The 14957-nt window shown below is 35.0% G+C and overlaps 1 protein-coding gene across 1 annotated transcript in view; it reads right to left on the bottom strand.

The window, feature by feature from the left end:
• The window catches only part of Sema3c (semaphorin 3C), a gene marked incomplete at its 3' end in the record, with an annotated part of 142079 nt that overhangs the window by 54627 nt on the left and 72495 nt on the right, over window positions 1-14957 (bottom strand). The window contains exons 4-6 of the mRNA XM_034519619.2: window positions 14448-14510; window positions 7977-8096; window positions 1319-1409 (exon numbers count right to left, since the gene is read on the bottom strand). Of these exons, the coding sequence (XP_034375510.1) occupies window positions 1319-1409; window positions 7977-8096; window positions 14448-14510 (274 nt within the window). The remainder of the gene's footprint in view (window positions 1-1318; window positions 1410-7976; window positions 8097-14447; window positions 14511-14957) is intronic.

Raw genomic sequence — 14957 nt, 5'->3', positions numbered from 1 at the left:
TCATTAGACATAAAAGAATGGATTTATATCCCCACTGTTCAATTCTATTGATGAGCACAGCTCTTGGTTATGTATACTTACAGGAGAGGGAAGGGAAAGAAACTTAGAGGTTGGCTTACAGCTTTTGAACCCTATCTATTAAAAACTACACTATCAATTATACCTAAAACCTTACAAAAGCCTGCGTGTCAAACTGACTTCATGTCTTTCTTTATATTAGTGCTTCTAACAGCAAACAGGAAAATTCCTGCTTCATTTTATATCAATAAATGTTTAAATAACAGTTTGAGAAGAATTTTAAGAGTTTTCAAATTGGATATATATATATATATATATATATATATATATATATTAAATTACTTGCAAGTATTAAGGTCAGTTCTAGGTTTAGGAACTGGCAATACAATAGACGCCAATAGTCAAAGAACAAGCAAGACAATAAACACAAATAGTCAAAGAACAAGCAAGGTAATAAACAAAGTCCCATCATCACTCTAGTGATCACTGTTTCTAAGGGCTTATCAGGGTGACCAAAATATCTGAGCCTACTTCCTGTCCTAGCCCAAAATCATTTTCATGCCTAAAGCCAACTTCTTTGCTCTAGCCTAAATTTTAGATTCTTGCCTGAAATTACGTCTTTGTTCTAGCCTAAGATTTAGATTTTTGCCTGAAATTATTTCGGTTTTTATGTAAATAAAAATTTAAATGTATCATCAAAGTAAGATATATATATATATTATATAAATTATATATCTAATATATATTATATAGATTATATATCTAATATATAATCTATATTATATATCTAATATATAATCTATATAATAGTCTATATCTATATCTAATCTATATCTATTCTAAGGATAAATATATCACCCATACGTATATATCTGTGTAGACATATGCATATGTGTACTTATATCTATATAGATACAAATACACATATATACATATATATGTCCTACATTAAGTACCCTAAATAGCAAAGACCACTGGACTTGACAGTCAAGTAGATGCTTTGAGTATTGTAAAAAACAGAGTTATTCTAATTCTTAACATTGCCATTGCTTGGCATTTAATTGATAGATGTATTTGAAACATCTGTATTATTTTGTGAGTTAAATCCAATGAACATAGCAAACCCTTAAAGCAAATTGAGAAATCCTCACAAACAATGAGATGCAATTTTGAAAAGGCAAATAAATACACACAGATTCATGATCTTCTCCTGTATGTCAATAAATATTTTAAACATTAATTTATAGGTTGTATGTTTTTTATTCTTTAATTACCTTTCCCACCTCCATTTCCTACTTACTGATCATAACAGACACGGTGTTCACATTGGGGTTGAAAGAGCATCGTCCTTTTCCAGATTCACACTTAGAGTCAATCATGAAAACTTGGTCCTTTGTAGTAGAAAAATGTATCAGATGTTAATACTACATTATACATATGAAACAGTACGAGTAGAATGAAACATAACTATAATTAATTTATTTTAAGTGATTTTTATTAAATAAAATAAACCACCTTCAAAATGCTTTCTACCTCTGTGTTTCCAATGTGCTATATTAAGACTTAATTGCCATGTATGAAGAATCCATTTGTAAATTATTGTGCTCTATCCTCAGTAGGGTTAACTCTCATCGTACTTTACAGCTTCAAGAACTGATCCAAACATTCCTGAAATCAATATCATTAATCCTGTCTTGAAAATGTGAAATCATTATACACATAATTGGATCTGTTTGTAGAGTCCTATCCAAAGGAAGAAAAGGAACAACAATGAAATAATCTTAGCAATGATTACAATGTTTCTAAAATAAGACATTTTAAAACTAAAGCTCCATTCAAGTCACTTCCCCGCCCTAGGCAGATCAGCAGTCAGATACCCTCCCACACCCTGCAGCCTGTATGCCACTCAGCAGATCCGCAGTAACCAAAGACACAGGCGAGAATCTTGTCCAAATACCCATGCCAGCTTGGAGACTCACGGAGCCCAGTTGACTCAGGACCTACTCACTCTGCTGAGCTCCACCTTCCTTTAGGTCTACATCTCCACCCGGGCCAGATCAGAGGGCTCCATACTCTCCCACCCATTATAACCTGTTTGCCTCTCTTAACAAAACCAGAGAAGACACAAAACAAGCCTCAATAGATACAAGAAGATTGAAATAATCACATGTACCCTATCAGATCACAGAGGACTGAGGCTGGTCTTCAAAACAACAAAAGCGGCAGAAAAACCACATACCAATGGGAACTGAACAGCTCTACTCAGTGATAACTTGGTCAAGAAGTAATAAAAAAAAAAATGAAAATAAAGACTTTCTAGAATTCAGTGAAAAGGAACACAAATCATACCCAAAATTATTCGGACACAATGAAAACAGTGTTAAGAGTAAAATGCATAGCACTAAGCGTCTTCATAAAGGAATTGGAGAGATTCCATATAACAACTTAACAGAACACCTGATAGCTCTATAACAGAAAAGAGGCAAACACACATAAGAGGAGTAGAAGGAAGGAAATAGACAAGCTCAGGGTTGAAATCAACCAGTTAGAAACAAAGAAAATGACACAAGAGATCAACAAAACTAAGAGCTGGTTCTATGAGAAAATCAACAAGATAGATAAACACTTAGCCAGACTAACCAGAGGGCACAGAGACAGTATCCAAATTAACAAATCAAAACTGAAAAGGAAGTCCTAAGAACAGAAACAGGAAATTCAAAATATCATTAGAACATACTACAAAACCTATACTCTACAAAACTGGAAAAACCTAGATGAAATAGATGATTTTCTGGACAGATATCATACACCAATGTTAAACCAAGATCAGGTGAACTATCTAAACAATTTCCTATCCCCTAAGGAAATAGAAGAAGTCATTAAAAACCTCCCAAACAAAACACGCCCAGGGCCAGATGATTTTAGTGCATAATTCTACCAGACCTTCAAAGAAGACCTAATACCAACACACCTCAAAATATCCCATACAATAGCACCAAAAGGAACACTACCTAACTTATTCTATGAAAACCATACAAAGACCTAACAAAGAATGAGAACTTCAGACTAATCTCACTTATGAATATTGATGCAAAAATACTCATTAAAGTTATTAAAAACTGAATCCAGGAACACATCAAAACAATCATTCACCATGATCAAGTAGGCTTCATCCCGGGTATGCAGGGATAGTTCAAAATACATAAATCCATCAATGTAATACACTATGCAAACAAACTCAAGTAAAAAACTCACATAATCATTTCAGATGCTGAAAAGGCTTTAGATGAAATACAACACCCTTTCATGTTAAAAGTCTTGGGAGACATTGAGAATTCATGATACATACCTACACATAATAAAAGCAATATATAGTAAACACACAACCAACATCAAATTAAATGGAGAGAAACTAGAAGCAATTCCAGTAAAATCAAGGACAAGAAAAGGCTGCCCACTCTCCCCCATCTACTCAATATATTATTCAAAATTCTAGCTAGAGCAATTAGATAGCAAAAAGAGATTAAGGGGATACCAATCGGAAAGGAAAAAAAATCAAAGTATCACTATTTGTAGATGACAGCATAGTATACTTAAGTGACCCTCAAAATTCCACCATAGAACTCCTACAGCTGATAAGCAATTTCAGCAAAGTGGCAACATGGTGGGATATAAATTAACTCAGACAAATTTGTAGTGTTCCTTTATACAAATGATAAACAGGATGAGAAAGAAATAGGGAAACAACACCCTTCACAAAAGCCACAAATATTATAAAATATCTTGATGTTACTCTTTCCAAGTAAGTCAAAAGCTGTACAAGAACTTCAAATCCCTGCAAAAAAGAAATTGAAGATCACAGAAGATGGAAAGACCTCCCATGCTCCTGGATTGGTAGGATTAACATAGCGAAAACTGCCATCTTACCAAAAGCAACCTAAAGATTCAATGCAATCCCCATCAAAATTCCAGAACAATTCTTCACAGACATGAAAAGAGCAATTCTCAACTTCACATGGAAAACCAAAAAAAAAAAAAACCCAGGATAGACAAAACAATTTTCAAAAATAAAAAATGTTCTGGGGGAAATCACAATCCCTGACCTCAAGCTGTAGTACAGAGCAATAGCAATAAAAATCACATGGTATTGGAACAGAGGCTGACAGATCACTCAGAACTACAATCAATAAATGAGATCTCATGAAACTGAAAAGCTTCTGTAAGGCAAAAGACACCATCAATAGGACAAATCGGCAGCACACTAGAACATAAATAAATGAAATAATTAAAAAGACCCTAAAGCTCTATGTTACTACTTAATTTTTGTGTAAGATGTTTCTCTCTCTCTCTCTCTCTCTCTCTCTCTATATATATATATATATATATATATATATATATATATATACACACACACACACACACACACACATATATATATATATGAAATAAAAATAGTTAAATAAGAGGAGGCCATAAAATTGAGTGGTTGTAGAAGAGGGAAACATGGGACGAGTATCAGGAAGATGAGAAGAGGGAAATCATGTAATTATATTTTAATTTTAAAAGTCTGGGCACTAGACGATAATCATTTGATCTTCAGTGACAGCAATGATCATGGTAAAAACAATTAAAATGTAAGAGAGTTTGCATCATGGTAATCAGAGTTTAGAGGCTAGTAAGAAAAGACTTTATTAAATAAGGAGAAGATACATAGCCTGAAATTTTGTTTACTAGAAGAAAATATTTGTTTTTTTGCTAAATGAAGTCTGATGTAGTGGAAGTTATCCCAAGGCAATAATAACTAAGTGAAGATAAAAACAGAATGCAAATTCAGCCTCCTGATGCCTGACACATCTGCTTTATGAAGGAAATAATTATTGAAATGAAAGAAAGAAGGAAAATTGAACAATATTGCTTCTGGTCCTAGAGCCAGCAGCAGATTTCCCTAGATAAGACAGTGTTGGCAGTGGAGGTACTGATGAAATAAGCCAGGTGTCCTCCCGTGGCCCACTCCGCCATCACTTGGCAACATCTCTACATGATCATGATTACAGGCTAGTTACAGTCAACACTGAGAAAATGTGGTGAAATGGTAATAATCTAATTCAAGAAGAAATAAGACTCTTCACCATTTTCTTAAAAATTCAGCACAATTATCTTCTTTTCTTACTCTTTGTGCATTTGACTTTGTAATATTTGAGTCAATACTCTGCATTTTAATAACTTTTGAATTAGCTTTCCTATGGCATTTCTGTACATACTTTGTTACTCCTCCCCCACTCCATCTACCTGTCTATGTGCAGTGCACCCACTGAGCACTCTCTTCCCCTTCTGCTTTTATATCTCAGATATTTCATCACCCCTTGCACATGAACATTAAACTCTATGATGTACATGTGAGATAAAATATGTAGTATTTTTGCCTCTGACTTGAATAATTTTAAACAAAAAAAAAATCTTGAAACCTGTAGTGTGAGATATTTATTAAGGCTGCAATGAGGTCCTGCTAGCTACGTGGACCACAGCCATGTTTCCGTACTAGAACTGGTCAAAGGTGCCAGGAGCACCAGTTCTAGACCCAAGATATGTTAGCATGGCGGCTGGGCTGCCTCCACCATCAGCTTTGTGGAGTTCATACCCTAAAGCATGGCCCCTGGTTCAACTCTGCCACTCTCATAATGTTCAGCTAAGCCCCAGACAATATCCACCATGCTTGCAGTACCCGGTAGAATGAAGACTCTTCAATGGTTAAAGATTATTCAATGGATTTATGTATAAGCAAATACTCAATACACAAGATGCCCACCCAATTAGAATTGTTATCCAATATCTAACCTTTTGACATGAATAATTACTCGAGACTGCTAGAGACACATATGTCCTCCCCCATTTTTCCCTCCTTCTCCTTTCTCCTTCTCTCTTGTTCTCCCTTTCTTCTTTCCTTCTCCTAGCTCCACCTCCTCTTCTACTGAGCAATCACCAAGCTCCACTGCAAATACAATGTGGCAGGAAAATTCCTGCAACAGACTTCAAACTTTATGTGACTAGCTGTTTCAAGATACAGCTGCTGTGATTTCCCTGTGACTTGGAACTATGAGCTGACTAAATCCTATCTCTAGTAAGTTGCATTTGACAGAGTAGAGTATTTTATCACAGCAACAGAAAAGAAACGAAGGCAGAGTCTTCTACAAATACCCAAAAGTGGAATAGCTAGACTATAGTAGTGCCACCTACATCTTTTGAGAAACCCCCATATTGGCCCTAAGTAGTTATGCAAGTTTATACTTCCATCAGCATTTTTTTCTATACACAAATAACAAACTTGCTGAGAAAGAAATTAGGAAAAATAGCTCATTCATAAAAGCTTACCACATACCTACAGAATAAGCTTAACCTTGGAGGTGAACACCTCTACAATGAAGACTAGGATACCGAAGAGAGAATTTTACAAAGGCACTAGAAAATGAAAAGAGCTCCTATGCTTACACAAAATTAACAGTGTTTAAATGGCTTTATATCTGGAAGTGGTCTGCAAATTCAACAAAATCAAAATTTCAATGATACGTTTTTCAGAATCTGGAAAAAAAAAAAAACCCAAAACTAAAATTTATATAGAAACACGAAGTTTCTGAGTAGCCAAAGCACATGAGCAGAATGAATAACTCTAGAGGCACGCACTTGCTGACATTTAATTAAACATGTAGTAAGAGCTACAGAAAGAGCGGGTGAGAATCAACATGGCTGTCCTTCGTATTTCGTTATTGTGTGGAAGCAAAGTTCTGTTTAAAATGTTTGACTAGGTCTTAGATAACTGGACTAAAAGTGGTCAGGAGAAGCTGTGTGTCTGAGAAACTTTTTTCTACTATTAGAGGAGGAGAAACAAGAGAAGTGACAGAACCAGAGATAACTTTAACAAAAGGAAACAATTCTGTCTGAAAATGAAAATCAGATTAAATGAAGAGAAAAAGGAAGGACCATATGAGTTTTACTCATCTAACTGCATATATGTGTATATAAATTATATAAAATAAAATAGAAAGGAGTCTTTGTCCACCTACATTAGCAGTAAAGAACACTGTTACTTACTAAAGAAAAATAACTTCAAAAAGAATATGAACAGTAATATCTAGAGTTTTGTACCCCCAATTCTGATCTTTAAAAGCCAATTAAGACATGACTTAGAAACTGGACTTTCTAAATTTAAGTTAAATAACTAACTAAATATCATTTTAAGTGATTTGGTTTCTAAAATAACCATGTTAAGGGAAATAAAGAATCAATAGTGGGGAAGCCTCCATGGACTTCCTGCATGGCTTCTACAGTCAGCAGCTGTACTGGGCCAACAAGCCCAGCCATTGGTAGCACAGGTCAAATGCACCCAGCCCTCTGTTTGACTATACATAACTGACTGTTTGCCTAGTATTCAGCAAACACCACACCATAATAACTCATATCACTTTAAGCAATTAAAGTGTAAGGTGAGAATGAACAGGCACAGGGTAATGTTAATTTTTTTAAATGAAAGCATGTTTTATCAATGTATAAAGTTATTTTTCAACAAAACATGTAATATCCTGTTTCAAACATCTTATAGCATATATCCATAAGGGTGTACTGATAATAAAATATAAGTGAAATAAATATGTATTTATAAAAGTAAGTATAAGCATGATATTTCTTCTGAACTTTACTACTTTATATTTAATACAATATGAAAATACAATTTTCCTTTATTTTAAAGCTTCCATGTTTAGAAACAAGTAAAAACATTTAACTGAAAGCCCAATGAGCACAATTTAGCTTGCCTTGACAGACAACATCAAAATAAAATATATTCATGTATTTAAAAATATGAAAATATTTTACTATCACTGATATTCTCAAATCTTTAACTCTAAAATCCCATCAAGTTTCTGGCACTAACAGCAAAATTGACAAGTAGAAAGTGTGAGGCTTACCTCTGACCTCCTGCCCCGGTTAAGGTAGGTGCATACTGGGCTGAACGCTCCACTCCCACAGACATACAGGTGAGTACGGTTGAAGGTTTGAATAACCCGGACGAAGTTCCCACAGCCATGCTGGCAAAAGAAAGGTATTTAGTGAGGCCACATCTTCCTACTATCTACGGCAGCTCTGCTAGCCTGAGGTTTGATGTGGAAGGTGCCCTCTGCTCTTATCTATACCCTGAAGACACTGTGTAGAACTTGCAATGGCAGTCTGAAAACACACATCTAACTTACAGAATAAGAAATCAGATGTTGAGATTTGGCATCCTAAAAAACAATCCAGATGCTTGTAGATGGCTCCGGCATTGTGACAGAAGAATACCTTAACTGAGATTTACCAAACAAGCTGGTGACCTCAGAACTCCAGGCACACTCAGTGAATAGAACAGACAAAGCCTTCTACTCTTACAGAGCTTAGGCGGACAAAGTGTAAATTCATACAATCTTTGCTATTTCTAGTTCATCTTTCCTAATTTGAAAACTTTATGTAAAAATCATGCTCAAGTTTATTCTCCACAACACATTAATGAATCTAACTTAGACAGGTTCATCTGCACATTTTCTACCTTTTCATTGCTTTCGTTAGGAGACATCGTTAAAAAAAAAAAAACCTAAGAGAACAAACTGGTGTATTACATTCATCTGTCTTGTGAGTAAGAAGTATCAATTAAAATAATTCATTCTTAAATGTAATGTTTCATATGCTGTATGCAGTTATGTCACACGTATGTGTGGGTGGGTGGTTGTGCTTATGCACAACCACATATGTGTGTGGAGACTTAATATTGCTGTCAGGAGTCTTTCTCAACCACTCTTCAACATATTCACAGAGGCAGAGCTTTTGAGTTGAATCCAAAATTCATTGATAATGGATAAACTGTCCAGACAGTCTAATCTGAGACATTCATGGTAACCATGGGAGCACTGGAATGACAGGTGGCTAGACTGTCAAGTCCACCCAACATAGCATTTACATGGGTTCTCTGGACTTGTACCCTGGTCCTCACACTTGTTGCTTGCATGCTAAATGTTTTAACAATTCAGCTGTCACCTAAGCCTATCCTATGTAAGGTTTTATGCTCTACAGTTTTACAAGCTCATTTTTTTTTATATGATCAAGTTCAGAAATGCAGGCATCCAGTGTCCAGAATGCAAGGCAGGTCAACGGGAAAGTTTACTGTCACCAAGCCTGAAGCCCTGAGCTCCAGACATTACAGTGTTAAACAAGAAAAATAAACCTTTGAAAATATATTCTCAGACTTTCACTTGTGTTTGTACTTACTCACAGAAATCATGCACAACTAACTAGATAGATGATAGATAAATAGATAGATGATAGATAGATAAATAGAGAGATAAATGCAAAAGTGTAATGCAGACATACAACTAGCACACACACATACATTATACAAACATGTTTGAAGTGAAGTTGTGCTCATTCATATTCCATATTATCCCGAGTTCACCATGATAACCATGCCACCTTTTCGAATAAATGCATGGAAGTCATCTTAGAATACATGCATAACTGCAGCTCTCTAAGAAGGATGGTGGAATCATTGTGTCTACCCAGAATCCCCACCAAATATGCTTTTCATTTCCCGTTTTTCACTTGGTTCCAGTTTAACTAAATGGACAAGAGTGTTATTGCTGTACTTCTAAATTATCTGTGACCTTTTAGGAGTCTGTAAGTCCTCCATGGCCAAATTAATTACTCCAAACTACACAGTTGATAAGCTCATTACTTTTGCTGATTATAAATTAATCAAGCCTCAGACAGAATGATGTCCCCTTTACAAAGTCATTTTTCTCACCAAGAATCTTATTAAAAATAATTTGATCATCTCAGGTGAGTCTTTATTGTTTAATAAAGACTGTGAATATATCAAATTTAATGGTATTTTCCTCCTGTATAGTCTATAATATGTGCTTCTTTTTCATCATTTCTGGGTCCATTAAATATCTAGTATTTATGTTACTGTACAGCACAACAAAGAGAAGTGCTACAATAAAAGGTAAATTTGATTAAAAACTTATCTATTCCATCAATTTTATGTTCATTTTTACTTGTCAGCAAGTATAGATTTCTTTTTGTGCATGGGAATTTTAAGCAGATGTTTCTACTATGAATTATTAATAAAACTTTAATTCTAATGTCAAAGAAATTAATCCTTAAAATCCAGACTAAACACTTTATTTTAAAGTTAAGAAAGGAATAGTCTGCATTAAATACACATTGTTATTTCTCGACACCTGTTTTTAGAGGTACCTGGAGGTTAATTATAAAACCAGAGAGTATAACATGATACCCAGAATAAATTGCAAAGCTGAAGAGTGGTGTGTGTGTAAATCTGTGGTAAGATTTGAGAGCAAAGAAATGTGTGCTTATCTTTCCACATTCAATGTTCAGTGACAGTGGAATTTTCTATCAATTAACTTCCAATAAGACATAGTTCAGTGAAAACTTAGAAAAAAAAGTTTCCATCTGCTTTATCGTGGGCTCTGTAGACAACTGACTTGGATAAATTGCTGCTATAGTAAAAGGAAAAAGTCAGCAATATAGTTTCATTCTTAGAACTATGCTTATTTCACTCTAAACATAGTAAAAGCAATAGACAGCAAGCTCGTCGCCAACATCAAACTAAATAAAGAGAAACTTGAAGCAATCCCACTAAGATCAGGGACTAGACAAGGCTGCCCACTCTTACACTACATATTCAATATAGTACAGGGAGTCCTAGCCAGAGCAATTAGACAACAAAAGGAAGTCAAAGGGATACAAATAGGAAAGAAGGAAGTCAAAATTCCACTATTTATAGATGATATGATAGTATACTTAAGTGACCCTAAAACTTCCACCAGAGAACTCTTAAACCTGATAAACAACTTCAGCAAAGCGGCTGGATATCAAATCAACTTAAACCAATCAGTAGCCTTCCTCCACTCAAAGGATAAACAGACTGATTAAGAAATTATGGACATGACACACTTCACAATAGTTACAAATAATACAAAATATCTTGGAGTGCATCTAACCAAGCAAGTGACAGATCTGTATGACAAGAACTTCAAGTCTCTGAACAAGGATGAAAAGTGAAGTTGGAAGCTTTTTGTAGCAAGTGTTCACATAGCAAGGCCCAAAAAGCCAACTGAGAAATCCAGAAGCAAAGATGGGTACAATCTTCCAAGGATAGTATCTATTGTGTCAGGTGGGCCCACCTCTGAAATGTACTGTAACCTTCAAACTAGGGCCACCAAATGAAGACTGAGCCACCAAAACATAAGCCTGTAATGGACATTTTAAAGTCAGGCTATAACATTAGGTATCTTTTTACTCTGGTTCTTGTTGTCACTTCCAGGCTTGACTGATGAGAATTCCATTATTCATGCTGAGCTAATTCCAGTAGTGTGCCCATGTGTGTGTGCTTGCTCACCTGTGTGTGTGTGTGTGTGTGTGTGTGTGTGTGTGTATGTGTGAGTGAGTGATTTTGTACACATGAATGCAAATTCAATAAGGGTGAACTGAGAAAGAGTTGAAGGAGGAGAATGAATACAAACAAAACATGTGTGAAACTCCTAAAGAGCTAATAAAATAGTCAATTTCTGTGCTCTAAAAATGAAATACTATGTAATTAGATGGCAAGTACTTCAACAGTGTGAATATATTTGCAAACATTTGGTGTTATTGAGAAATAAAATACCATATATTGTCTATAGAACATTCATTTTATCTATTGTTGGTTATTTTTTCTCTCTAGCCTTTTCTCTTGAAGTCAAACTAACAAGAGGTCTCTAATGGCTGCATTCATAGCACATGAGATGAATTTGTTGCATTCTCTCTTCTCCTACACAGGTAGAGTAGGTAGTCAAAAGAATTTTAGATACTATTGTTTCCCAGGACTCAATACTTTTATCTGCAAAAGCAAAATCTGTTCAGTTTAGTCATCAAAATTCATAGAATGGATCTCTTCATGGATGACTTCCCAAGTATATAGATAGCTATTGGCCACACAAAAAAATTAACAATAACCATGCTGGATATTACAGCACAATAAAATTATGGGGAAATGCAGGCCTGTATTGAAGATTTTATCAAATAACTTCTAACCATCACAAAACATATAACAAGAGGTTACTATTTCATCAAATGGAGAAAGTGGCCAAGTGACTTGACTAAGACACTCTAGAAAAACATCAAAATCACTAGTTGGAAACTGAGCATGCACCAATATCTACAGTCTCCATACTTTCCTTGTAGCAACTGCTATGAATTAGAAATGCAAACTTTTTGAACAAAGCACCAGGAAAATCAGTAACATTGCCATGGGATATTAGAGTGAAAGGCAAGACATGATCAGACTTGCCCCAGTGAGAGAATGTTTTCATCAGGGAGTGAAGGAATATTGTTCAGCTCATGGGCAATTACTTAAAAAAAAAAAACACCCCCAGGAGAGAACTTTTCTCCACAGCACTGTCCTGCATTCTGTTGCTTCCCCCGATGGCCAATAAATGTACTTTTTTTTTTCTGGATATTTTACCCACTAGGTTTCCATTACATTGAAACTATGCTTTGTTGTGTTTCTTCCATTTCTTTTCTGTTCTGTTAACTGAATGAAGTATAAAATTGAAAATGTAAGACTTAGCCCTGGGTCATGCCTGGAAATGGTTTGCAAGAACTCTTGTGGACTACTACTGAGAGATCTTTCACTCTAGACCCACAATTCTCAGCCTTCCCCATGCTGCCACTCTTTAAAACAGTTCCTCTTGTTGTGGTGATCCCCTACCTTAAAATTATCTTTGTTGCTATTTCATAACTGTGACTGTCCTCCCATCATGAATCATAATATAAATATCTGTGTCTTTCAATCGCCTTAGGTGATCCCTGTGTAGTTTGACTCCCTGCCTAAGAGGTCAAGACCCACAGACTGAGATTCATTGCTCTAGTCTTTGGTTGCCTTGACTTTTTTCAGTATTTACAAAAGTTTTTATCTGTGACCGTCTTAGGAGTCATCCACTGAAAAATCTCATTTCATTATTGATTAGTCTCCCTGCTGACTGGCCTGCGCAACACATCATTGGAGCACTTACTTTCAAGGATCCATACAGATATCAACCCTTTAGCACCTGTTGTCTCTACTGCACTGTGCTCAGTCAAACTTTTCTAGACTAAACGTTGATGCTGATACTGGATATCGTCTCACCTGGGTGCATGCATACATTGCAGTATTTTAGATTTTCTACACAATAGTTTTATTTCTATTGCATTCCTTAATTTGCATCTATTTTCTTGCTCATTTAAAATAGGTTGAATTTTTCAACTAGACATGTTGAGGAAAAGCAAAACTAACTCTGTTTATACAAATTATGTTTTTTTCATATCTGGAATTATGCTAGATATACAATTGGTGCTTAATGTTTTTTTATTAAATGAGTAATTGAGAGTAAGGCTAAATGAAAAAAGAAAACTTTTTACCAAACTATTTGTGAGAGGGCATGAATATTATTGATACTAATTTCATCATAGTATTTTTCATGATTTAAAGCAAAAATGCATATATATATATATATATATATATATATATATATATACATATACTATATGTAATTCTGTGATATATGTGTATGCATGTATGTGAGATTGTGTTTATCAAAGATTAGCTCTATGAATTTCTTATGTAATATTCAAGAATAATTTAGGGTCAAAGATAGTAAGTCATTCACAGAAATCAATGCAGGTTTCTTACTTGAGTCTTTCCACTGAAGTCCACTTAAGGGAATCCAATTTGCACAAGTGTTGTACTGCACATTTGTCAATATGTATATCTGCTTTGATTGTGGTTTGTAATTGTTTTAATTAACAAATGTACTATTCATCATTGTTGACTTATTTATCTGGAATGTGCAGGCTCATGATTATTTTTTCGCCAAGAATCTCAAGACTAGTTCCCATGGTATCTGGGAGTTCCTCCAGACACTCACAGCATCGTTATTTCAGCAGCCTGCTGAGAATTCTGTAGGTTGGAGCCACTTGGTACAAGATTTATTGGTGAAATCAATCACAAAAAGTGTCTGCATTAAATAATGAAGCATGGTAGGAAAGTTTAACCAGTCTGTAATTCTGAAGTTACAGATGGTATGAGAATTCCAGTCCTGCCACATTTATACTTTCAACATTTGTCCTGCCAAGGTTCCCCAACACCACTAATCTCAGATTCAGCTGGTCTCAAACTACATACATTTGAAGACTAAGTAGTTAGTCTGTGTGAGAGTGTGTGAGTGTGTGTGTGTGAGCATGTGTGCATGTGCATGTGTGGTGTGTAGCATGAATGTGTGTGTAGGTGGTAAAAGTTTATTTATATGATGCATGAAAAGAGGGGTTCTGTGTATATACGTATTGTGTGTGTGTGTGTTTCAACTACTTACAGTAGGATCTTTGCCAGCCATTTTGCACTCTTCAACTTTGATTGTTGATGCTGGCCAGAAAACCTGCTCAAAAGAAAAATACAGTTTGTATAATCCCATTTAAGTACATACTAACACTATATTCTTAGTTTGCTTTTGACTGATTTCTTTAAGGTGTTACTACCTTTTTCTTTTGAAATTCTTCCTATATCTTCTGAATTCAAGTTATTGGTATTATACCATTTATCTTTTGCTTACCCAATCTGGTTTTCTTTAATAGAATCTTGTCAATAACACAAGAAAATTTATAATTGTGTATTTAAATAGAGTCATTATTAAGATAAATGTGTAAAATACAATGCCCATTTGCCCTTTGGACAGTTTTACCAACTGCTTATATCATGATGGGTTATGTTTCAGTGGCTAACTTAGTTTAATGCTACCTTTGGTAAAGCACACAGCCAGAATGACAGTTTTACTTAAAGTAGACCTCCATGTACCTTAACACTGTAACACATGAAATCAAACCAC

Source organism: Arvicanthis niloticus, chromosome 15 (genome assembly GCF_011762505.2).
Source record: "Arvicanthis niloticus isolate mArvNil1 chromosome 15, mArvNil1.pat.X, whole genome shotgun sequence".
Classification (NCBI taxonomy): Eukaryota; Metazoa; Chordata; class Mammalia; order Rodentia; family Muridae; genus Arvicanthis; species Arvicanthis niloticus.
The sequence above is the reverse complement of the archived record's forward strand: the minus strand, read 5'-3'. Positions and strand labels throughout refer to the sequence as shown.